The sequence below is a fragment of the Pelophylax lessonae genome (genome assembly GCF_965119305.1).
Source record: "Pelophylax lessonae genome assembly, chromosome: 13".
Lineage (NCBI taxonomy): Eukaryota > Metazoa > Chordata > Amphibia > Anura > Ranidae > Pelophylax > Pelophylax lessonae.
Window position 1 is genome coordinate 73,280,849 of NC_138780.1, and position 25,335 is coordinate 73,306,183.

Below are 25,335 nucleotides of genomic sequence, written 5' to 3' on the forward strand. Positions count from 1 at the left end.
ATTTAAATAAACAACACCAATACAGAATATATAGCATGCAACTTTGTTTTTATCTGTCATTTCTCTGCCTCTAGCCTGCCTATGGTGTATGATGAACATGAAATGTCCCAGTGGAAGATTTTCCCTCAACTCCTATTTTAGTGACAGCTGTAGATATTGGAATTTCCCATAGTTTTTACTTCTGGTGACAATGACCACTAGGACATTTAGAGAGGGTGAATCTCCCTAGCGAGGACACAGACTGCAATAGCAAACACACAGAAATCCAAAACTATAAAAAATGTGGGTTACAAATACATTTCAGTCACCATAAGCCACTGCTAGGTAACACATGTTCGTGTATATAAATTAAAATGACATATACAATATACATAATATATACATGATGCAAACTACAAGGTAGGTGCTAGGTAAAGTATAGTGGGCCTTGGCTGCCTAACAGCAGGGCCATGATTTTCAGCTGGGCTGTCATGCCTTCCAGGTGTGGCTGCTGAGAGGGGAGTCTCCCCACTAGCTCTATGAGAGGATTATCATTGGGCAGTGGAGGAAACCCAATCAGAGGCACATTCAGGCCTGTATCTACCCCAGAAGGCAGATTCTGCCGCAGAGGATTCTGGGAGTGGGTATAAGTTTGAGGGGAACGCATGACACTGCGTCTTTGGCGGGAAGCAGAGTCCCAGAAGGAAGAGTATGGCTGTCTCTCCTCCTGTCAGAAGGATCGGGTGTATCGGGTGGCTTGCCTGAGAGTACAGAGAGAGAGCTGAGCTGAGCTGCAGAGAGGATCCGGTGTGCCGAGGACCAGCGGAGAAATGAGGAGTTCAGTTCCAGGAAAGCATTCCAAGTTCATGATTACTGTGAATTACCCCTAGGGGTCTGCCCAGCTTAAAGGGGACCACTCCGGTGAAGGTCCCTGGGATCTAGGAGCTAGCTAGCGGTAAAGGGGGTGCCTATTGAGAGGACTCTGAAGTGTTAGAGGGGGTGCCTAGTGAGAGGACCCTAAAGTGTAAAGGGGGAGCCAGTGGTTGGGCCCTGAAGAGTTAAGTGTACAGTGTGCAGTGTACAGTGTTGAGAGTTGCAGCAGCACAAGCAGTTACAAGGAGCTACCTCAGTCAGTGAAGGGCTGGAGGGAGCGGTTCACTGGACTTTTGAGCTAAACAGAGTGTCAAGAGTCAAGTGTATTACAATCCTGGATCTTCTGAGTTAACCAGTGTGTTAAAGTCGAAGTTCTAGCACAGTTCAGCAAAACAGTATCTTCAAGCACCAGGAAGCGTTGGTCGGCATTCAGCTGGCGTCAAGACAGCGCTAACAGGCATTTTTCTGTAAGGAGTCCCAGTTAAACCTAGTTGAGCCAGAGGAGTATCCCACTCATTCCCTTCTCCCATCCCCATTACAAAATAAACAAAACAAAGCAAAGATGCCGGAATGGTCATTGTCTCCGATCTCACACTGGGGTATTCAATTTAAATGTATTGGAAGTGTTACCGGTAACAATGGCAGACCCATATCAGGCCTAATGCATGGAAAACCTGCTACATAAGTATAATCTAATCATGGGTGATTTTAAAAGAGACCAAACAAGTTTACGCATTCCAGAGGAAAGGCTTAAAAAGCCAGAAACATTCTAGTTGCATTTTAGGCATTCCGAACCAAATGTATGATTATGGGCTTCAGTTACCAAATCCTGATAATTTTTTAGCAGTTATTGTAGTTTAACAAATATATATATTCAGTGGAATATATTTCTCGCGCCTAGGAGTGCCTAACCAGGTGGTTACTGAGGTGGATAGGTTTAAGGGAATGAATATGTAGGCTGAGCAGCTGCTATAAAGTGCAAAGTGAATATGTAGAAATTCCCAAACTAAATGAGAGAAAATACAGTGGGTACGGAAAGTATTCAGACCCCCTTAAATTTTTCACTCTTTGTTATATTGCAGCCATTTTCTAAAATCATTTAAGTTCATTCTTCTTCCTCATGAATGTACACATAGCACCCCATACTGACAGAAAAACACAGAATTGTTGGCATTGTTGCAGATTTATTAAAAAAGAAAAACTGAAATATCACATGGTCCTAAGTATTCAGACCCTTTGCTCAGTATTTAGTAGAAGCCCCCTTTTGATCTAATACAGCCAGGAGTCTTTTTGGGAAATATGCAACAAGTCTTTCACACCTGGATTTGGGGATCCTCTGCCATTCCTCCTTGCAGATCCTCTCCAGTTCTGTCAGGTTGGATGGTAAACGTTGGTGGACAGCCATTTTTAGGTCTCTCCAGAGATGCTCAATTGGGTTTAAGTCAGGGCTCTGGCTGGGCCATTCAAGAACAGTCACGGAGTTGTTGTGAAGCCACTCCTTCGTTATTTTAGCTGTGTGCTTAGGGTCATTGTCTTGTTGGAAGGTAAACCTTCGGCCCAGTCTGAGGTCCAGAGCACTCTGGAGAAGGTTTTTGTCCAGGATATCCCTGTACTTGGCCGCATTCATCTTTCCCTTGATTGCAACCAGTCGCCCTGTCCCTGCAGCTGAAAAACACCCCCACAGCATGATGCTGCCACCACCATGCTTCACTGTTGGGACTGTATTGGACAGGTGATGAGCAGTGCCTGGTTTTCTCCACACATACCGCTTAGAATTAAGGCCAAAAAGTTCTATTTTGGTCTCATCAGACCAGAGAATCTTATTTCTCACCATCTTGGAGTCCTTCAGGTGTTTTTTAGCAAACTCCATGCGGGCTTTCATGTGTCTTACACTGAGGAGAGGCTTCCGTCGGGCCACTCTGCCATAAAGCCCCGACTGGTGGAGGGCTGCAGTGATGGTTGACTTTCTACAACTTTCTCCCATCTCCTGACTGCATCTCTGGAGCTCAGCCACAGTGATCTTTGGGTTCTTCTTTACCTCTCTCACCAAGGCTCTTCTCCCCCGATAGCTCAGTTTGGCCGGACGGCCAGCTCTAGGAAGGGTTATGGTCATCCCAAACGTCTTCCATTTGAGGATTATGGAGGCCACTGTGCTCTTAGGAACCTTAAGTGCAGCAGAAATCTTTTTGTAACCTTGGCCAGATCTGTGCCTTGCCACAATTCTGTCTCTGAGCTGTTCAGGCAGTTTCTTTGACCTCATGATTCTCATTTGCTCTGACATGCATTGTGATCTGGAAGGTCTTGAAATAGACAGGTGTGTGGCTTTCCTAATCAAGTCCAATCAGTATAATCAAACACAGCTGGACTCAAATGAAGGTGTAGAACCATCTCAAGGACGATCAGTAGAAATGGAAAGCACCTGAGTTAAATATGAGTGTCACAGCAAAGGGTCTGAATACTTAGGACCATGTGATATTTCAGTTTTTCTTTTTTAATAAATCTGCAACAATGTCAACAATTCTGTGTTTTTCTGTCAGTATGGGGTGCTATGTGTACATTCATGAGGAAGAAGAATGAACTTAAATGATTTTAGCAAATGGCTGCAATATAACAAAGAGTGAAAAATTTAAGGGGGTCTGATTACTTTCCGTACCCACTGTATATAGCGCTTGCTGATGTGTGCAGGATACTATGGGTAATTAATATAAAATCTAATATTTTTAAAAAACCATAAAATGGGCTGAGCCCCTAAAACATAAACATATATATATATTGAATAATAAATAATAAATATGAATGTGCCAATAATCAAGTCCAAAGGTTCACTGTGATACAAAAGTGCAAAGTGATAAAAAAATAGTTCATAGGTGACTCATTTGTGAATACTCCAAAAAAGCCAGATAGGGAAAGAAAAAGTGCTGGTGCTTGGTGCTGATTCCTCCAATGGGACAAGATGTCCGATCATGCAAATATTGGAAATAGGTGTAAACTCACCAGATAAGGTGGGTCTCTACTGCCTTACGGCAAAGAGACCATTAGAGCTTTTAGTGACCCTCCAGGTCTGGATAGTGGCAACTGCTGGGCTCCTCTCCCTCTCAGCCGGGATACCCCGAGTGGGGTATGCGGGTTCCGTGCGGTTCCTCCAGAAATGTTTATGGGGAAAAGAAGGAAGGCTCCAGATAGTGCAGTACCATTAAATCACGTTTATTGTGTAAAATCGCTGACAAAAAGCTGATAAAGATTAAAATAACGCTGTGCAATCCCTCTAATGGATGTCTGTAGCATGGAGAGCGGCTTGCATTCCAGGCTAGCTTCCGGGTTTGACGGCGTGCGTTCCACCTGAAGCGCGTTTCGTCAGAGCGTAGTGACGTCTTCGACTTGATCATTGGCACATTCATTATTTATTATTCAATATATATATATATATGTTTATGTTTTAGGGGCTCAGCCCATTTTATGGTTTTTTAAAAATATTAGATTTTATATTAATTACCCATAGTATCCTGCACACATCAGCAAGCGGTATATATTTTCTCTCATTTAGTTTGGGAATTTCTACATATTGTAGTTTAAGATACATGTAGTGATAAAATATTCTGTTGTATGCCACAGTTTTAGACCTTTTTGTTATAAACTTTGTATTTAACGTTATAAAATAGTAACATATTTTAAATTATATTTTAGTCCAAAGCAACAGGCAAAAATGGCTGAGTACTGCAGGACAATATTTGGTGACATGTTACTGACAGACGTACTGGAGAAGTTTCCTGTAAGTATATAATGCTACCTACTACTCTATCTACACAGCAGTGCTGATCCAACAGCATGCTTAAAGGTTGACTCTACCTTTAAGACCATGTTACATCTTGCTGGCCATAGATGGATCTTTATTTTTGATCAGCCTGAGTACTGACCAAAAATAAATGAATTTACCCATCCACACAAGTGAGGTAGATGGAGGAATCCTCCCCACTGTGCTATTTCATTCTGACAGTAGAGACTCCTCTGATGTCAAAATACAATGATCAGCACTGCGGATGATTGGCTGCATTCGCTGGTGAATATAAATAGATGGATTGAGATATGGCCAGTCCTTACTGAACTGGCCAATTTTCTATCCATCTGTGAGCAACTTTAAACTCATATTTAGGGTGTAAAATGGAACATGGTTGCACATTGATCCCCCTTCCCTCAAACTGGCCACTCCCTGAGTGCGTGCAGAGAGTCTTCTACCTGGTGGTAACTGCCGCTCTCCAATTTTGTGCCGCTGTGCAGGGCTCTGCCTGCAAAGAGATCTGTGAATGAATGAACTATAGTACAAGTTAAGTCCCGTACACACGTACCGAATGTCGGCCGAACGATCGGCCGTCTTTTGTTCGGTGCTGTCCTGACGGCTGAAAAGTGCTAAAGACTGCACACGAATTTTGTCGGCCAACAACAGCCGACTGCAGAAGTGATGTCATGTGATGGTTAACTTTCCCTGTGTTTTTTTCTTTTCTGAGCATGCCCAGTCTTGCTAATCTGCTGTTTGTCGGCCGAATTCTGTACTGACTGGCCAACAATCGGCCAACAAAAATTTTAAAGTCTGCACGCCAGATTCTGTTCGGCCGAAAATTTGCTGTCAGTTGTCGGAATCATCATACTAACAAGCCGACAATCGGCCGATCGTTCGGCGGCCAAATATTTACGGCCGACAATCGCTACGTGTGTACGGGGCTTTAGTGATGGGAAGTTCGGCTCTTTTCAGAGAGCCGGCTCTCTTGACTCCTGAATGGCTCTTCATTTAGGATTTTTTGTAGGCCTATATTTTACCATAGCTTTGCACAAATTAATGGTTTGTGTGTTGAAAACCCTTTCATGTGCAGTGTTTTTATGAGAATCCTTATAATTGCCTGATTTTGTGCATTTATTTTGTTACAAAACCATTCTTTTGTTTAATATTTTAATCAAACATTTTATTGCACAAATTAACAACAAACCCGCAAATAAATCCACAGAACAGAACTAGAACCAAACTCAAGCAAACAGTATTAATGTCCTCAGTGAAGATTGGCATTCAAAAAAATCAGATGCCTCAGCTTTGATGGACTGATCCTATTTCTTCTATCTGTGATTATCTGCCCTGTTTTGAGAATATTCTCTCTCTCTGTTTCCATTGTCTTTAAACTGGAGCCAGATGCTGCTTCTCTTTCGGGTGTCACTCATAGTTTCTCTCCTCACCGCTATCTGACAGACAGTGTCGTTATTAACGTTGTTACGACTCGTTACTCACCCCCCTCTCTGTTTTTACACAATGGTATGATCCCATATCCTCAAATCTGATTGGCCACGATGCGATTGCTGCTGACCAATCAAAACAAAAACTGGGAGCCGGCTCTCACTCGATGCGAGTTGGCTCTTCTGATTCACTACAAAGCATTGGCTCTCAGAGCCGCATCTTTTGAGCATGACACATCACTAGTACAAGTCCTATCTTCCACTATGGCAGACAGACTGGTAGTTATCAATGGAACACAAGTGCTGTAATTACCACACTGTTAGTCCATTGACACTTCTTAAAGCTCTGCCTCCTCAGGTTCTCTAACTGAAAGTCCATACCTTGGTACAGGCCCAGACTGGGACAAAAAATAGGCCCGGGCATTTTAGACTGAGCAGCCTTTTTTTTTTTTTATTTAAACCAAATTACAAATAATGACAGCTACCAGTTTCTCAATGTCTTTTAGGTCTATTTAGCCTGCTACAGTCACTGCTCTCTGATTGCTAGAGGTTACTGCGCATTTTTAGCACTAACCCATTGGTGGCTGGGGAGGGGGGAGGTGTAATCAGTGGCAGTACCGGGGGGGGGGGGTGAATTGAGTGGCAGTGTTGGGGGGAAGGAATGAGTGGCAGTTCTGAGGGAGGGGGAGGGGGTATGAATTAAGTGGCAGTGCTGGGGAGGGGGTGTGAATTGAGAAGCAGTGTTGGGGAGGGGGTGTGTGAATTGAGTGGCAGTGCTGGGGGGGGATGTAATCAGTGGCAGTGCTGGGGGGATGGAGTCAGTGGCAGTACTGGGGGGGGGTGTAATGAATGTCGGGGGGATTGGATGTGACCAGTGTGGAGGGAGGATGGATAAATGGCAGTGTGGGGGGATAGGATGAGTGACAGTACGAGAGGAGGGTGAGATGACTGGTAGTGCTGGTGGGTTGTTTGGATGAGTGGCAGTGCTAAAGGGGGATTAGATCAGTGGCAGTACTGGGGGGATGGAATTAGTGACAGTGTTGGGGGGGGTGGAATTAATGGCAGTGCTGGGGGGGATTGGATGGGATCAGTGGCAGTGTGGAGGGATGGTGGGATCAGTGGCAGTGCAGGGGAGGATAGGATGAGTGACAATATGTGGAAGGTGGAATCAGTGGCTGTGTGGGGGGAACAGATGAGTGGCAGTGCTTGGGGAAATTTGAATGGGATCAGTGGCCGTGCTTGGGGAGTGGGATGAGTGGCAGCGTGGAGGGAGGGGATGGGAGGAGTGGCAGCATGGAGGGAGGGGATAGGAGGAGTGGCAGCGTGGAGGGAGGGGATGGGAGGAGTGGCAGCATGGAGGGAGGGGATGGGAGGAGTGGCAGCGTGGAGCGAGGGGATGGGAGGAGTGGCAGCGTGGAGGGAGGGGATGGGAGGAGTGGCAGCGTGGAGGGAGGGGATGGGAGGAGTGGCAGCGTGGAGGGAGGGGATGGGAGGAGTGGCAGCGTGGAGCGAGGGGATGGGAGGAGTGGCAGCGTGGAGCGAGGGGATGGGAGGAGTGGCAGCATGGAGGGAGGGGAAGGGAGGAGTGGCAGCGTGGAGCGAGGAGATGGGAGGAGTGGCAGCATGGAGAGAGGGGATGGGAAGAGTGGCAGCATGGAGGGAGGGGATGGGAAGAGTGGCAGCATGGAGAGAGGGGATGGGAAGAGTGGCAGCATGGAGGGAGGGGATGAGAAGAGTGGCAGCATGGAAGGAGGGGATGGGAAGAGTGGCAGCATGGAGAGAGGGGATGGGAAGAGTGGCAGCATGGAGGGAGGGGATGAGAAGAGTGGCAGCATGGAGGGAGGGGATGGGAAGAGTGGCAGCATGATGGGAGGGGATGGGAAAAGTGGCAATGTAGAGGGGGGGATATAGGAGAAGTGGCAGCATGGAGCGAGGGGATGGGAGGAGTGGCAGCGTGGAGCGAGGGGATGGGAGGATTGGCAGCGTGGAGGGAGGGGAGGGGAGGCAGTGTGGAGGGAGGTAAAGGGAGTAGTGTCAGTGTGGACGGAGGGGAGGAGTGGCAGCGTGGAGGGAGGCAGCATGGAGGGAGAGAGGAAAGGGGAGTAGTGTCAGTGTGAAGGGAGGGAGGGGAGGAATCGGATCAGTCACAGGTCTGGGAGGGAGGGATCGGATCAGTGACAGGGCTGGGAGGGGAACGGATCAGTGACAGGTCTGGGAGGGAGGGATTGGATCAGTGACAGGGCTGGGGGGGGGGGTTCGGATGAGTGACAGGGCTGGGGTAGGGGGATCAGATCAGTGACAGGGCTGGGGATCGGATCAGTGACAGGGCTGGGGATCGGATCAGTGACAGGGCTGGGGATCGGATCAGTGTCAGGGCTGAGGTAGGGGGATCGGATCAGTGGCAGGGCTGGGGATCGGATCAGTGACAGGGCTGGGAGAAGATCGGATCAGTGACAGGGCTGGGGTAGGGGGATCGGATCAGTGGCAGGGCTGGGGATCGGATCAGTGACAGGGCTGGGGAACGGATCAGTGACAGGGCTGGGGGGGATTGGATTAGTGATAGGTCTGGGGAGGAATTGGATCAGTGCTGGGGGGATCAATGACAGTACTGGGGGGATCAGTGACAGTGCTGGGGGGGGTCAATGACAGTACTGGGGGGTCACTTCACTTACCTTGCAGGGCAGGCCTTGGGTGGTGCGGCGCCGGTGCTGCAGAATCACTGTTCCTTCCAGCTTCCCGACATCAAGCAGAACTCAGAAGGGGTCCCCTCTAGCTCCACCCCCTTCAGTCATGAGTCACCTGACCCCTCGTATCCAATTGCACGGTCCACCCCTCCTGAGCTGCCTAGAGAAGGCTGGATGGCTGCGGTGCGGAGCCGGCCGCAGTGAGCGGCGCTGGGCTCAGCATCAGCCTGGCTGCTCATTGGGGAGTGGGGACTGGGAGTCTGGGACATACATACCCGGCCGGCCAGAAGAATATGCGGCCGCGGCCCTCTCCACGGAATCGGCCGCGGAGAGGCCAGCGGCAAGCGAGCAGCTGCCTCGGTCGAGACTCGGAGGGAGTCGGGACAGTCACGGAAGTGACATGCACAGTGCGGCCCACCGGGCATATGCCCGGTCTGCCCTATGGCCAGTCTGGCCCTGCCTTGGTACAGACATAGAGTTGGTGGAAGAGTCTGCAGGAGTCTGGCATTGTACCCTTGATCTACTGATCACAATTGCATTGCTTTGCAGGCTTATTTGCAGAAAAAGAAAACAAAATATAAATGCACATTTTCTGCCACACCTACGGGAACATGTATCTATTTCCTAGATGTTTTGGCTTTATTCATTTTCTGTTTAGGCATAATTTAGCTGAAGAGCTCCACTCAAAAAAAAAAAAAAGTTAAAGAGTCTCAAGCAGAGATCCTCTTCTAAATAGAATCAGTAAAATGCTTTAAAATAAAATCTTGCAATAGCTTGTTTATTACTTTATGATTTTTTTTTTTTTTTTTTCAACAGCTAAAACCAGGATGCCCAGTGCCGAGCCCTAATGACCTGATGGGAAAAATCTTAATTAAAAATAAAAAGAACCAGGCTTTTACTTCAGCAGAGAAAAAAGCACAGAGTGGTGACTCAGATCAGACAAATACACAATCCAGCGAAAATTTAGGTCAGTTGTGACACTTATCAGTGGTTGTCCATTGGTTGTACAGTTTTATTATGCTCTTCTTTTAAAATTATAGTCAAGGTAACTCATCAGTTGCTTTTTACATTTCCTTGTAGAAAACGAAACAGTGGAAGAAGCAGGTGGAGAGAAGGAAGGGGAAGAGGTGGTAGAGAATATAGATGAAGAAGAGAAACAGATCCAGTCTGATGAAGTGAGCTCTCAATATATCATCATACAATCTTTTCTGGCATCTTGAAAATTGCATTGCAGGGATTTGGAGAGGGTAACATTGTGTTGTCTGGATTTGCATGAATCACCATTTGTATGCAGAATCTTGACTTGGGATTATAGTTACTATCATTCCATTATTATCATTGTAGGAAACCACTTATAGAATAGGTAATCACAAACCTCAGTTCCAGTATCTTTTGTCAGTAGAATTAAACTGGTACAACTATTGGAGTTAGTCAAGTTAAACCTGGCAGATACTTTTAGAGGTACCTCCATGAAATAAAGAGTGCAAAAGTGAAATCAGCCCAGCTACACTGAAAACTGTGTGTAGGAGAGTAAAGTTCTTCACCGTCTATATGCACTATTAGGGAAAAATATATGCGGACCCATTGCAAATATGACATGGGTTAAATTTGCAAAAGCAATTGTTTTATATCATTTTTGGTATGTAAACTTGGAGTTTTACATTAAAGAAAAACATCCACTGCAGAATATATGCAATCATTTTAATATGGCATTTTAAATTATACATTCTACATACAGTATCTTTTATCATATATATACAGTATATATATATATATATATATATATATATATATATATATATATACATACATACAGTATCTCACAAAAGTGAGTACACCCCTCACATTTTTGTAAATATTTTATTATGTCTTTTCATGTGACAACACTGACGAAATTACACTTTGCTACAATGTAAAGTAGTGAATGTACAGCTTGTACAACAGTGTAAATTTGCTGTCCCTTCAAAATAACTCAGCACATAGCCGTTAATGTCTAAACCACTGGCAACAAAAGTGAATACATATTGGGCCCAAAGTGTCAAGTATTTTGTTTGGCCACCATTATTTTCCAGCACTCCCTCTTGAGCATGGAGTTCACCAGAGCTTCATAGGTTGCCACTACAGTCCTTTTCCACTCCTCCATGACGACATCACAGAGCTGATAAATGTTAGAGACCTTGCGCTCCTCCACCTTCTGTTTGAGGATGCCCCACAGATGCTCAATAGGGTTTAGGTCTGAAGACATGCTTGACCAGTTAATCACCTTTACCCTCAGCTTCTTTAGCAAGGCAGTGGTCATCTTGGAGGTGTGTTTGGGGTCATTATCATGTTGGAATACATGCTCTGCTTCAGTATATCACAGTACATGTTGGCATTCATGGCTCCCTCAATGAACTGTAGCACTTATGCAGCCCCAGACCATCACACTCCCACCACCATGCTTGACTGTAGGCAAGACACACTTGTCCTTGTACTCCTCACCTTGTTGCCGCCACACACACTTGACACCATCTGAACCAAATACGTTTATCTTGGTCTTATCAGACCACAGGACATATTTCCAGTAATCCATGTCCTTAGTCTGCTTGTCTCTCTCTTGTGCATCATCTTTAGAAGAGGCTTCCTTCTGGGATGACAGCCCTGCAAACCAATTTGATGCAGAGAGCAGCGTATTGTCTGAGCACTGACAGGCTGACCCCCCACCCCTTCAACCTCTGCAGCAAAGCTGGCAGCACTCATACGTCTATTTCCCAAAGACAACCTCTGGATATGACACTGAGCATGTGCACTCAACTTCTTTGGTCGACTATGACGAGACCTGTTCTGAGTGGAACCTGTCCTGTTAAACTGCTGTATGATCTTGGCCACCGTGCTGCAGCTCAGTTTCAGGGTCTTGACAATCTTTTTCTAGCCTGGGTCATCTTTATGTAGAGCAACAATAATTTTTTTCAGATCCTCAGAGAGCTATTTGCTTTGAGGTGCCATGTTGAACTTCCAGTGACCAGTATGAGAGAGTGAGAGCGATAACACCAAATTTATCGCTGACCTTGTAACACTAATGAGTCACATGACCGGGAAAATGGCTAATTGGGCCTAATTTGGACATTATTTTTACTTAGGGGTGTACTCACTTTTTATAAGGTAAACCAGATTTCTAGGAAATAAGTGTAATATACACTTTAAGCGGATGTGCACAGGATAAAATTAATTGAGTGCAAACTATGATAAAATTGATTAGTGCCCACTTGATTGATAATTAAAAAGAAAATATATGTGGGTATATATCTGTGTGAGTCATATATGTGTAAACCAATCTGTGAATGACAATAATGATGTAAAAAATATATATCAAACAATTATTAATCCAAAGTGTCTTTGTGACCCGCTCATCCAAACAACAATGAAGTTGAAAGCTAGTAAATTCAAGGGGATTCAGTGGGCCAAACAAATGGTTGAACACCCTGCCAATTTGGGTGTTCGCCGAACAAGCAAACAGCCAGTGTTTGGACTGATCTTTTTCTCGGCCCAAACTGTTCACTAAACAGTATTCATAACCCAAGGAATGATCCACCCACACTATTGCTGTAATATTCTTTCAGCAGCAGGCAGGAGCAATCAACCAACAGGCTTAGGGTAATGTAATACCCATACTGATGCCACAGTCATTGTGTACTGACCAGTGTACATATCCTCTTCTTCATGTATCGCTCACTTATCAACTTCCACATCCCTATCAGTGTCCATGTCTTCCCCCAAGGACATTGATCAAACAGTTCTGAAGCACATTTTGCCTTTTCCCTCCTTCTTCTCTCTTTCTGCAGAAAGAAAGCACATAGTAACTTCGGAGGGAGGAAAGTTTCTCTGAGATTTTCAGCAATTGTGCTGGGAGACAGAAACTGCTTTACATGTGAACATCTATATTACATGACTGTATTGTTGTCTTTTTAAATTTTGAGTTTTTGCTGGACGATCACACCCCTTAAAGCCATGTAATAAATATTAGATATCACTCGATACATTTCTCCATAACCCTTACAGAAACATTAGTTAGTCTTGTTTGTATAGAGGAGGTAATCTATTTAACTATAATGCTTCACCTTATTCCCTTTCCTTCACACAGGGTACTGCTGGGCAGGAAGCTACAGCTTATGAGGAGATGTCAAGCCTGGTCAACTATGTCCAACCAGTGAAATTTGACTCATTTGAAGTTTCTGCACGTAAGAGACTGTCTGTAGCAAACCTCTCTTTATCTTGGAAATTGCATAAATAGGCAACTCATATCCTTATTTTAATCAGTAGTTCTAAATTCATAAAAACTACTTCAGTAGGGAACAAACACAAAAAGATACCCTCAGCATCTTTCCAAATAACTCTTCTGTTTATTTGACGCATTTAACATTTTTTCATAACCATGCTTACATAGGTATCACATTAATATTACAATTGTACTTTTAAGGTAACAAGAGACGTTACATAGGCAGGTTAGTTTCTTATTGGAGTAAAATAATGTGAATATGTATTCAAAACATTATTAGTGCCATGTGCAGTGTGCAATACAGGCATACAGAATGAAATACAATTTTTTACAGAATTTAAAATTTCTCTCACACTATATGATCTGTTAAGTACAGGAATATTGTTAGACTGAAGCCAAGGAATAAATGACTAATAAAAGGAGAGCAAAGCTGGCCACTCACTTTACAATTAGCCGGTACAATCTCCTTTAGATTTACTTATCTAAGTGAGATACTGTCACTTTGCCCATTGAGGGCAAAGTACTTTCAAAAAGCACCTTTAACCAACCTTCCTCTATTTATCCAGTGCTCACCCATCACTCCATCCTCTATCTCATCCGTTGTAAAATGCAGGGGTAAGCAGCTGTGAAAGAGGGTTACACTCTGCCCTCTGAATGCAGCGCACCCTGAACCCTACACTATGTACATAGCACACCCCTGAACTCTGCACTCTGTTTGTAACCCCCGCCGCCCCCACCCGAACTCTGCACTTGGTACCTAATGCACTCCTGGTATATAGTGCCCGTTTTCGATCCTCCCACTGTTAGTGAAATTTGACCACACCCACTTGTTGATGAGATTTGGAAGGTGTGTGTGTGAGGAGGGGGGGAGGAGGGTCGTGGCTGAGTTCCTGCACCTATTTTCTGAGAAAAAAAGCCCTGAACATCACTACCTTCTTTAGACTCTAAACCAGCCAACACTGCGAATTTTTAGAGAAAGAAGCAGTTCGAGAAAATATCCATCTTTGCTGTCTGGTTTCTTCTTGGTAATGTTACTTTTACTAAACTATTAATGTTTCTCTTTTATTTATGCAGAAAAGAATCAAAGTTATGTGATTTCGTCATTTGTGGAGACCAAAGCTTATGATCTGCTGACCAAGTTCCCAGTGCAATTTGTTGAGTATCCTTTTGTGCCTGCTCCAGTCTTATTATAATGCATTTATTCAAAGATATAAATATAAATTCGTAGACAGAAAGTCTGTGCATGCAGGATTTGAAATTTCAGTTCCGGCTAATTATCTTGGAAATATTTTTCTTGCATATATTATTAGATGATCAGTAGTTCTCAGAAATCAAAGCTCAGTGCTGGTATGCTGAAAAATTGCTTGGTTAAGGTTTAAGGCTTAGTTTAGGGGTTACACCATATCTCTGTTAGGGATAGGAGTGAGGAGGTAATGTTAGGATTAAAAAGTATAGAATGTGTTAGTGAGTGTTAGAGGGTAAGAATTCAGTGTTAAGGCATAGGTTAAGAGTTAGATGTTGAGGTGGGGGTGTTGAATGTTAAGAGTTAGGTTAAATGTTATGGTTAGGCTGAGGGCCATGTTTTAAGGTCAGTGGTTGTAAACCCCTAATGCCTTGAATGGGCCACCACAAGCAATCACTAAACTTATTTTGTCCCCAAAGCTAATGTAGCGCCCTCCTAATCAGGTGCTAGAGTGTTGCATGTATATAGTTTTTGGTTTCTCTGCTTAACAGGGAGAGAGCCAGGCAAATGTATGTGCTGCCTGCTTAACAGAGAGCCATGATTGTTAGCAGAGGCTGCTCAGTGTGATGCTCATGCTGTCTTTATGTTTCATACTGATACAATAGCTATGGAGTATATTGGACAGTGGGTGGAAGCCTGGCAGATGAGAGCACGGGATGTCTATACAGCCCTGGCCAATTAGAAGGGAATGTGCCCCAAGGCATGCTGGGTGACTGTATTTATATCTGAGGAGCAAATGTGCTCATGTTTCAGTTCAGTCCAGCTCACCTCCCTGGGAGAGGTCAAGGTGGGGAGAGAGCTGCTGCTTCTCCCCAGCACAGGCTGCCATGCTGCCTCAGGTAGGAGACCTGAGAGCCTAAAACACTGAACACTGAAATTCCACTTTAACTCAATCCCAGATGAAGACTTGTACAGGAAAGCTTGACTAGACCTGGCTTAGCGTTCATAGGATATTGTGGAGGAGAGCAGCACAGGTAGATGCCATTACTGCTCAAAACAGTTTTTCCAGCCTGTCTGTAAAATGTGCTCTGTTTTGGGGTATCTCGATTCAAATTAAGGACGAATGGGTCCTAAAGTAAGGTTTGGGTTTATTCACAACTAGTAAAGTAAACATATTACAGCTACAATAAAGGAGAGGGGAAAAGGGAATGAGGTGATAGGGAAAGAAGGGGATCTAGTCTAGTCTAACACACGCACACACACATTCTCTCTGACTCTATCAGGCCAGGGTCCTTTTTATCCAAACTTAAGTCCCACACCCCAGCTGGGGGATTGGTAATCACTGTCATTGAAGACATTTGAACCAAAAGTCATAAAAAGTTCATTCCTCTCCCAGTCTCAACTTTAAGTTTCTTTGAACAGATAATCACACAGGATGTCCATCCAATTCATCACCCCTCAGGACCCATGCAGGCCAGGTGTCATGGGGCAGTTGAATAGCCTCAGGAGTCCTACTGGTAAAATGAAAACAACCTTTTTATGCCTATTACTTTCAATGTACCTCTGATTGGGACTTTACCATTACTAACAGTTGCAATTTCTGTATGGTTTCATATAGAGCTCATCTTTATTAGGGATGGGTTCTGTGTTCGAGTTGAACTTAAGTTCACCGAACACTCAAACAAATGGGGCGCTCGGCGGGAAATTCGCCCGCCGATTAGCGCCCCATAATGCACTGCGCTGTTGCAGTACATTGATTGCTGATGATTGGCCAAAGCATGCACCTGACTTGTATGCTTTGGCCAATAACAGCACAATGTCCTGTCATAGACATGATTGGCCACGCCCCACACTATATAAAGCTGCTGCTTACACGGCAGCCGCTTATAGTGTGGGACAATAGAGATTATGCAGGTAGTTAGTGGATAGCGTGTTCAGTCAGTTTAGTACAGAGGTTTAGAGGTTGAAGGGGTGGGGGGGGGTCAGCCTGTCATAGCTCTGACCGTACGCCGAACACTGCATCAAATTGGTCTGCATGGCTGTCATCCCAGAAGGAAGCCTCTTCTGAAGATGAGGCACAAGAAAGCTTGCAACCAGTTTGCTGAAGACAAGCACACTAAGGACATGGACTACTGGAACCATGTCCTGTGGTCTGATGAGACCAAGATAAACTTATTTGGTTCAGATGGTGTCAAGCCTGTGTGGCACCAACCAGGTGAGGAGTACAATGACAAGTGTGTCTTGCCTACTGTCAAGCATGGTGGTGGGAGTGTCATAGTCTGGGGCTGCGTGAGTGCTGCTGACACTGGAAAACTACAGTTTATTGAGGGAACCATGAATGCCAACATGTACTGTGACATACTAAAGCAGAGCATGATCCCCTCCCTTCAGGGACTGGGCTGCAGGCCAGTATTCCAATATGATAACGACCCCAAACACACCTCCAAGATGATTACTGCCTTGCTAAAGAAGCTGAGGGTAAATATGATGGACTGGCCAAACATGTCTCCAAACCTAAACCCTATTGAGCATCTGTGGGGCATCCTCAAACGGAAGGTGGAGGAGCGCAAGGTCTCTAACATCCACCAGCTCCATAATGCCATCATGGAGGAGTGGAAGAGGACTCCATGGCAACCTGTGAAGCACTGGTGAACTCCATGTCCAAGAGTGTTAAGGCAGTGCTGGAAAATAATGGTGGCCACACAAACTATTGACACTTTGGGCCCAGTTTGGACATTTCCATTTAGGGGTATACTCACTTTTGTTGCCAGCCATTAATGCCCATCAGTACAGCCTCTCAGTGCCCATCAGTGCCGCCTCATCAGTGCACACCAGTGAAGGAGAAAAATTACTTATTTTCAAAATTTACTCACAGAAAATTAGAAAAAAAAAATGTTTTCAAAATTTTCTGTCCTTTTTTTTTTTGTAAGACATAAAAAAAAAACAGTGGTGATTAACCTTCCTAGCGGTATTCCCGAGTGTGACTCGGGGTAAGATTTTAGAGCCAAAAGCGGTAACCCCGAGTCACACTCGGGGTAGCGCTAGGAAGATCGCTGGATGCTGGAAGAGGTTTTACTTACCTTTTCTCCGGGATCCAGCAAAGAATGCGGGCGGTGTACAGCGGCGGAGCTTCCTCCCGATCGTCTGCGAGCCCCGGCTTCCGTCTCCGGCGACGTGACGTCCGCCGGGGGGTGGAACCGGTGGCAAATTCGAATGTAAAACACACCAAACACACTGATACTGTTCCAAAAAAAAAAAAATCACATTACATTGCCCCCCAGTGCCCTTTCCTGCAGTTTTACTGTACTTTTTATGTAAATATATGTATATATACATATATATATATATATATATATATATATATATATATATATATATATATATATATAAATATATATGTATATGTATATATATATATGTATATGTGTATATATATATATATATATATATATATACACACGTGTATATATATATATATATATATATATGTATATGTATATATATATATATACATAATTCTTGTGAATGAGCAGCCCAAACCAACTGTATACATATATATATATATATATATAATAAATGTATACAGTTGGTTTGGGCTGCTCATTCACAAGAATTACATGCAAAATAATGGTACCGCTTTCAGCACCTAAAATCCAAAAGAATCATACCGCCAGGGAGGTTAAATACCACCAAAAGAAAGCTCTATTTGTGTGAAAAAAAATGATAAAAATTTCATATGGGTACAGTGTAGCATGACCACGCAATTGTCACTCAAACATAGAAACATAGAAACATAGTATGTGTCGGCAGATAAGAACCATTTGGCCCATCTAGTCTGCCCAATATATCTGAATCCTATGAATAGTCCCTGGCCCTATCTTATATGAAGGATAGCCTTATGCCTATCCCATGCATGCTTAAACTCCTTCACTGTATTTGCAGCTACCACTTCTGCAGGAAGATTATTCCATGCATCCACTACTCTCTCAGTAAAGTAATACTTCCTCATATTACTTTTAAACCTTTGCCCCTCTAATTTAAAACTGTGTCCTCTTGTGGTAGTTTTTCTTCTTTTAAATATGCTCTCCTCCTTTACCGAGTTGATTCCCTTTATGTATTTAAAAGTTTCTATCATATCCCCTCTGTCTCTTCTTTCTTCCAAGCTATACATGTTAAGGTCCTTTAACCTTTCCTGGTAAGTTTTTTCCTGCAATCCATGTACTAGTTTAGTAGCTCTTCTCTGAACTCTCTCTAGAGTATCTATATCCTTCTGGAGATATGGCCTCCAGTACTGCGCACAATACTCCAAGTGAGGTCTCACCAGTGTTCTGTACAGCGGCATAAGCACTTCTCTCTTTCTACTGCTTATACCTCTCCCTATACATCCAAGCATTCTGCTGGCATTTCGTGCTGCTCTATTTCATTGTCTTCCCACCTTTAAATCTTCTGAAATAATTACTCCTAAATCCCTTTCCTCAGATACTGAGGTCAGGACTGTGTCAAATATTCTATATTCTGCCCTTGGGTTTTTACGCCCCAGGTGCATTATCTTGCACTTATCCACATTAAATTTCAGTTGCCGGAGTTCTGACCATTCTTCTAGTTTTCCTAAATCCTTTTCCATTTGGCGTTTCCCTCCAGGAACATCAACCCTGTTACATATCTTTGTGTCATCAGCAAAAAGACAAACCTTACCATCGAGGCCTTTTGCAATATCACTTATGAAGATATTAAACAAAATTGGTCCCAGTACAGATCCCTGAGGTACCCCACTGGTAACATGACCTTGTTCTGAATGTTCTCCATTGACTACAACCCTCTGTTGTCTGTCACTCAGCCACTGCCTAATCCACTCAACAATATGGGAGTCCATGCTCAATGACTGCAGTTTATTGATAAGTCTTCTATGTGGGACAGTGTCAAAAGCCTTACTAAAATCTAGATATGCAATGTCTACTGCACCTCCACCGTCTATTATTTTAGTCACCCAGTCAAAAAAATCTATAAGATTTGTTTGACATGATCTCCCTGAAGTAAACCCATGTTGTTTTTCATCTTGCAATCCATGGGATTTAAGATGTTCCACAATCCTATCCTTTAATAGGGTTTCCATTAATTTGCCTACTATTGATGTCAGACTCACTGGTCTATAGTTGCTCGATTCCTCCCTACTACCTTTCTTGTGAATGGGCACGACATTTGCCAATTTCCAATCTTCCGGGACGACTCCTGTTACTAAAGATTGGTTAAATAAATCTGTTAATGGTTTTGCCAGCTCACCACTAAGCTCTTTTAATAATTTTGGGTGTATCTCATCAGGACCCTGTGACTTATTTGTCTTCACTTTAGACAGCAATCTTAGAACTTCTTCCTCTGTAAAGACACATGCATCAAACGATTCATTAGTCATCCTTTCAAGTGGAGGTCCTTCTCCTTCTTTTTCTTCTGTAAAAACTGAACAGAAGTATTCATTAAGGCAGTCGGCTAGCCCTTTATTCTCTTCTACATACCTTCCGTCCTTTGTTTTTAATTTAGTTATTCCTTGTTTTAATTTCCTTTTTTCATTTATATATCTGAAGAATGTTTTATCCCCATTTTTCATAGACTGAGCTAGTTTTTCTTCTGCCTTAAAAGTGTAACAGCGCTGAAAGCCGAAAATTGGCCTGGGCAGGAAGGGGGTTAAAGTGCCCTGTATTGAAGTAGTTAAAAGAGATATTGCCCTTAAAGGAAGAGGCATAATTTTGCCTCTGTACAAATCATTAGTAAGACCTAACCTGGAATATGCAGTCTAGTTTTGTGCACCAGTTCACAAAAAGGATACCGGTGAACTGGAGAAGGTACAGAGAAGGCCAACCAAACTAATACGAGGCATGGAGGAGCTCAGCTATGAGGAAAGATTAGAGAAACTGAATTTATTCTCTCTTGAGAAGAAGCAATTAAGGGGGGATATGATGAACATGTATAAAACACATAAGTGGTCCATATAGTGAACTTGGTGTAGAGTTATTTACTTTAAGGTCATTACAGAGGACAAGGGGACACTCTTTACATGGGCTCTTGGGTGCTGATGCCACCATTGACTGTATGGGAAACTGGCAGTGAAGCCTTGTGGCTCCACAGCCAGTTTCCTACTACCGATGCATGAAGCGGACTGCGCTTTGTGAATGGCCGGGTGGCGGGGAAAGGAGGAGGGGGGCCGAACTTCCAGGGGACCTCATCGCATCTTGCCACAGCTAGGTCTCCTGGAAGTGGGGACAGGTACCTGTCAAAAATAAGTACCCGATTCCCCCACCCACCCAAAAGGTGCTAAACGTGTCACTGGAGGAGGGGGGGGGGAGCAGATAGGTGGAGCTTCCACTTTTGGGTGGAACTCCACTTTAACCTTCATATACAAAAAGGCTTCCTCACAGTAGAGCTGTGTAAATGACACTCTTAAGAACTGGTTCTGGTCAGCTCAGTAGATTATTTAAAAAAAAAAGAGCTGGGTGCATTCCTAAGTGCACAAAATATAACTGGATACTAATATTTACGGGTAATAACACCAGGGGTAGTTTCTACAGGGAATTTTTGATTGCCACATGGAATTTTTTTTCCCCACTAGAGTGAATTGGATCATGCTTTGGTGGGGTTTTTTTTTTGCCTTCCTCTGGATCAACTGCAGGTATAGGACTGTGTATGTGTAGGTTTTCTGTGTGTGTGTGTTTTTTTGTACTGGTTGAACTAGTTGGACCGGTGTCTTTTTCAACCTAACAATGTAACTATTCAACTATTCACTAATCCTGGTGCCAGCCTTTTGCAAAGGAAAACTTAAAGTGTTTGTTATCCCAACGTTTCATATTTCTGAAATGTTCCTGCTGTACCATGTCCTTGTATGAAAAAGTCTCCTGTTTTCTTTGCATCGATTCCTTTGTGTGAAGTTCTGGAAATCCCCAAGAACACAGCATGGTCAGTTCTCTAGCTATGCTGGGAACTTAGCCTGCTCTTCTCCAATGATCAGACTTGTCCTGGCACGACCCCCCCATGCACAACCTTTCACTGGGAACACAGTGTACTGTTACTGATCCTCCCCCCAGCTCTTATACAGCTGAAAACAGAGGGAATGTAATCACCTTTAAAAATGGGGGAAAAAGGTATTGATGGTGTTTTTTTAATATCTATACACAAATGTTTTGCCTTTAATTTCTATTTTAAACTGAATGGATTGTTTTACATGGTGATCATTTACTATCACTTTCACCACTTTAATACAGGGCAGTTAGACCCCCTTCCTGCCCAGACCAATTTTCAGCTTTCAGCGCTCTCACATTTTGAATGACAATTGCTCAGTCATGCTACACTGTAACCAAACACTATCTGACTACCTATCACACTTTTGAAGGCCCTGGAGCACCAAGACAATGGAATTGCCCGCAAAATGACCCCATTTTGGAAAGAAAACACTCCAACGTATATTCTATGAGGCATTGTGAGTCTTTTGAACATGTCATTTTCTTTCCACAAGTTTTTGGAAAATGTGGGAAAAAAATGAAAACCTATTTTTTTTACACAAAGTTGTCAATTTAAAGGATATTTCTAACACATAGCATGTACATAGCAAAAATGACACCCCAAAATACATTTTTCCACTCCTCCTGAGTATGGCGATACCACATATGTGAGACTTTTACACAGCCTGGCAACATAAAGAGACTCAACATCCAAGCAGCACCGCCAGGCATTCTAGGAGCATAAATTACACACATAATTTTCTGACTACCTATCGCACTTTTGAAGGCCCTGGAGCACCAAGAAAATGGAATTGCCCACAAAATTACCCCATTTTGGAAAGAAAACACTCCAACGTATATTCTATGAGGCATTGTGAGTCTTTTGAACATGTCATTTTTTTCCACAAGTTTTTGGAAAATGTGGGAAAGAAATGAAAACCTATTTTTTTTACACAAAGTTGTCAATTTATAGGATATTTCTAACACATAGCATGTACATAGCAAAAATGACACCCCAAAATACATTCTGCCACTCTTCCTGAGTATAGCAAGTGTGAGACTTTTACACCGCCTGGCCATAAACCGAGACCCAACATCCAAGTAGACACCTTCAGACGTTCTAGGAACATGCATTTTACATCTAATTTCCTGACAACCTATTACATTTTTGAAGGCCCTTCATATTTCTAACACATAGCATGTACATACCAATTACACCCCAAAATATATTCTGCTGAGCAAAGGGTAAACAAAAGATTACCTGTGGTTTTAGTAGTGGTCCACAGAGGAGAGCATCCAGGTAGAAGGCGGGGATGTGGTCCATGACAGCAAAAGCAATCGGACAGCAAGCAGGGATACTGTCCATAGTCATTACAGGCAGCAAGCAGGGATACTGTCCATAGTCATTACAGGCAGCAAGCAGGGATAGTGTCAGCACACCCAAGCATTGGTCCAGGTAGCAGGCAGAGATGTGGTCTATAAAGTCCTGGGTCATTATATGCAGCGATATGTTCAACACAGCCAAAATATTGATCCAGGCAACAGGAAGGACCATCACGCTTAGGCCTCTGTCAGGAAAGAATGGGGACAGGAGTAGAGGCTTCTCCCACCCAAATCGCTTTGAAGCCTCCAGACTTCAGACCCTGTTATGGGAACACAGAAAACCAAAAAAGGTTTTTCTATACTCCGAACTCTCTTCTGAAGCCCCTCACATATGTGTGAGACCCCTGTCTACTGAAGTAGAAGGGCAAAAGATCAGTCCAAGTGGCAGGCAAAAAGCGTGGTTGATTAGCAGGCCGGGTTGGTACACTTGGAAGTCAGAAACTTGGTTTAAAACGGCAGGCAAAGGCATAATCGGTAAACAGGCTGAGGTCGGTGCACGTGGATGTCAGAAATTTGGTTTTTAAAACGGCAGGCAAAGGCATCGTCGGGAAACAGGCTGAGGTCGGTGCACATGGATTTCAGAAACGTGGTTTTTAAAACGGCAGGCAAATGCATCATCGGTAAACAGGCCAGGGTCTGGTAACGTAGAAACATGGTAGCAGGCAAATGATCTGGACGGGTATTTCAAAATGGGAAATGGCAGTCTTAACCACTTAAGCCCCGGAAGATTTTACCCCCATTCCGACCAGGGGTTTTTTTGTGATTTTTTTACTGCGTGACTTTAACGGACAATTGCGCGGTCGTGCGACGCTGTACCTAAACAAATTTGACGTCCTTTTTTTCCCACAAACAGAGCTTTCTTTTGGTGGTATTTGATCACCTGTGCGATTTTTACTTTTTGTGCTATAAAAAAAAGAGCGTAAATTTTGCAAAAATAACAATATTTTTCACATTTTTTTATATGAAATTCCCCCCAAAAAAATGTAAAAATCTAATTTTTTTAACATTTTTGGCCAATTTGTTTTCTGCTACAAATGTTTGGTAAAAAAAAATTGCGAAAAGCGTATTTTGATTGGTTTGCGCAAAAGTTATTGCGTTTACTAACTAAGGGAAAGATTTCTGTCATTTTTGGTGTTTTTTTTTAACGCGATCTGCGATCTGCGATTTTTTTGCGATTTTTTTTGCGGTTCTGCGACATTGCGGCGGACAGATCGGACCCTTGACTGACATTTTTGACACTTTTGGGGTTACCAGTGACATTACTGCAGTAATCAGTGCTATACATATGCACTGTTACTGCAAAATGACACTGGCAGGGAAGGGGTTAACTTTATTGGGGAGGGAGGGGTTAAGTGTGTCCCTAGGGGCGTGCTTTCTACTGTGATTGGCTTTGGCTACTAGTGTAGGAACAGTGATCAACGGTCCTACATAGTAGAACCGTCTGATCACTGTTTCTACACAGGGGAGAATGACAGGCGGCTTGTTTACATGAGCCTCCTGACTTTCTCCCTCTGTACCGACGATCATCGAGTGACCGGCGGACATCGGGTCCGCCGGTCACACGCACTAACTTCCCTGTGAACGAGCCGCGGCGGGCGCGCGCTCACCCGCTATTGGCTCACAAGGAAGTGACAGGCAAGTGACGTACCGATACGTTTGTAATTCGGCCACGTCTTCTGGGAATCTCCACCACGGTGTCATTGTGGATGGTGGACAAGATATAAACATCTTTCTTGTCCCTCCACTTCATGGCCAACACTTCCTCAATCCTCATAAATGCGGTTTCCCCCTGCTGTAGATTTTTTTGGACCAAGGTTTGTGGGAATCCCTTCCTATTTTTTCTGCTGGTACCACAGGCCAGGGTTTTTTCCAGGTACAGGTGACGAAAAAGGGGAAGACTGGTGTAATAATTGTCTACATAAAGATGGTATCCTTTTTTGAACAGGGGGTGTGCCAGGTCCCAGACAATTTTCCCACTGGTTTCAATGTATGTTGGGCATTCGGGGGGCTGGAGCTGGGAGTCTTTGCCTTCATAGACACGAAAGGCATAGACATACCCAGTGGCTCTCTCACATAGTTTGTTCATACCCCATACCTGGCTCTCTTATTTGGGATGTATTGCTTGAAATGCAGCCGGCCAGTATAATGAATAAGGGATTCATCCACACAGATGTTTTTGTCTGGGACATACACTTCCGCAAATTTTTGTAAAAAATAATTTATTAGGGGGTGCAATTTATATAGTTTGTCGTGGTTGGGATGATCTCGGAGAGGGCACTGTGAATTGTCATTGAAATGGAGGAAGCGCATGATCATGTCATATCGTGATCTGGATATGACAGCGGAAAAAAGAGGCATGTGGTGGATGGGGTGGCAGGACCAGTAGGCATGAACTTCATTCTTCTTAGAAAGCCCCATGTTGAGTGTAAGTCCCAAAAATAATTTAAATTCGTCCACTGTAAGACGGCGCCAATTGAACGTACGGGCATAGGAAGAATTGGGGTTGGAGGCAATAAATTGATCTGCGTAAAGGTTTGGTTGGTCCACCATGTACTGCAGCAAGTCTTGGGGAAAAAACAAATAAAAATAATCTAATAGGGAAAAATTGGAAGTATTGGGCTGCACACCTGGCTGTGCGGTGAAAGGGGGGATTATAGCTGTTCCTGAGCTGGCAGGCAACCATACGGGGTTTGCCAGGGCATCGGGAAGGTGGGTTTGGGCCCGGCTTCTTCGTGTTGCACTCGTTATTCCAGTGCTGGTACTGGGCTCCTCTTT

General features: G+C 43.8%; 1 protein-coding gene across 2 annotated transcripts in view; it reads left to right on the forward strand.

The window, feature by feature from the left end:
* PLCB2 (phospholipase C beta 2) overlaps positions 1-25,335 on the forward strand; it is a 354,260-nt gene that overhangs the window by 240,167 nt on the left and 88,758 nt on the right. For both annotated transcript variants that reach the window (XM_082275009.1, XM_082275010.1), the window contains exons 13-17: positions 4,537-4,621; positions 9,570-9,720; positions 9,834-9,928; positions 12,874-12,970; positions 14,083-14,167. In XM_082275009.1, coding sequence (XP_082131135.1) covers positions 4,537-4,621; positions 9,570-9,720; positions 9,834-9,928; positions 12,874-12,970; positions 14,083-14,167 — 513 coding nt within the window. The remainder of the gene's footprint in view (positions 1-4,536; positions 4,622-9,569; positions 9,721-9,833; positions 9,929-12,873; positions 12,971-14,082; positions 14,168-25,335) is intronic.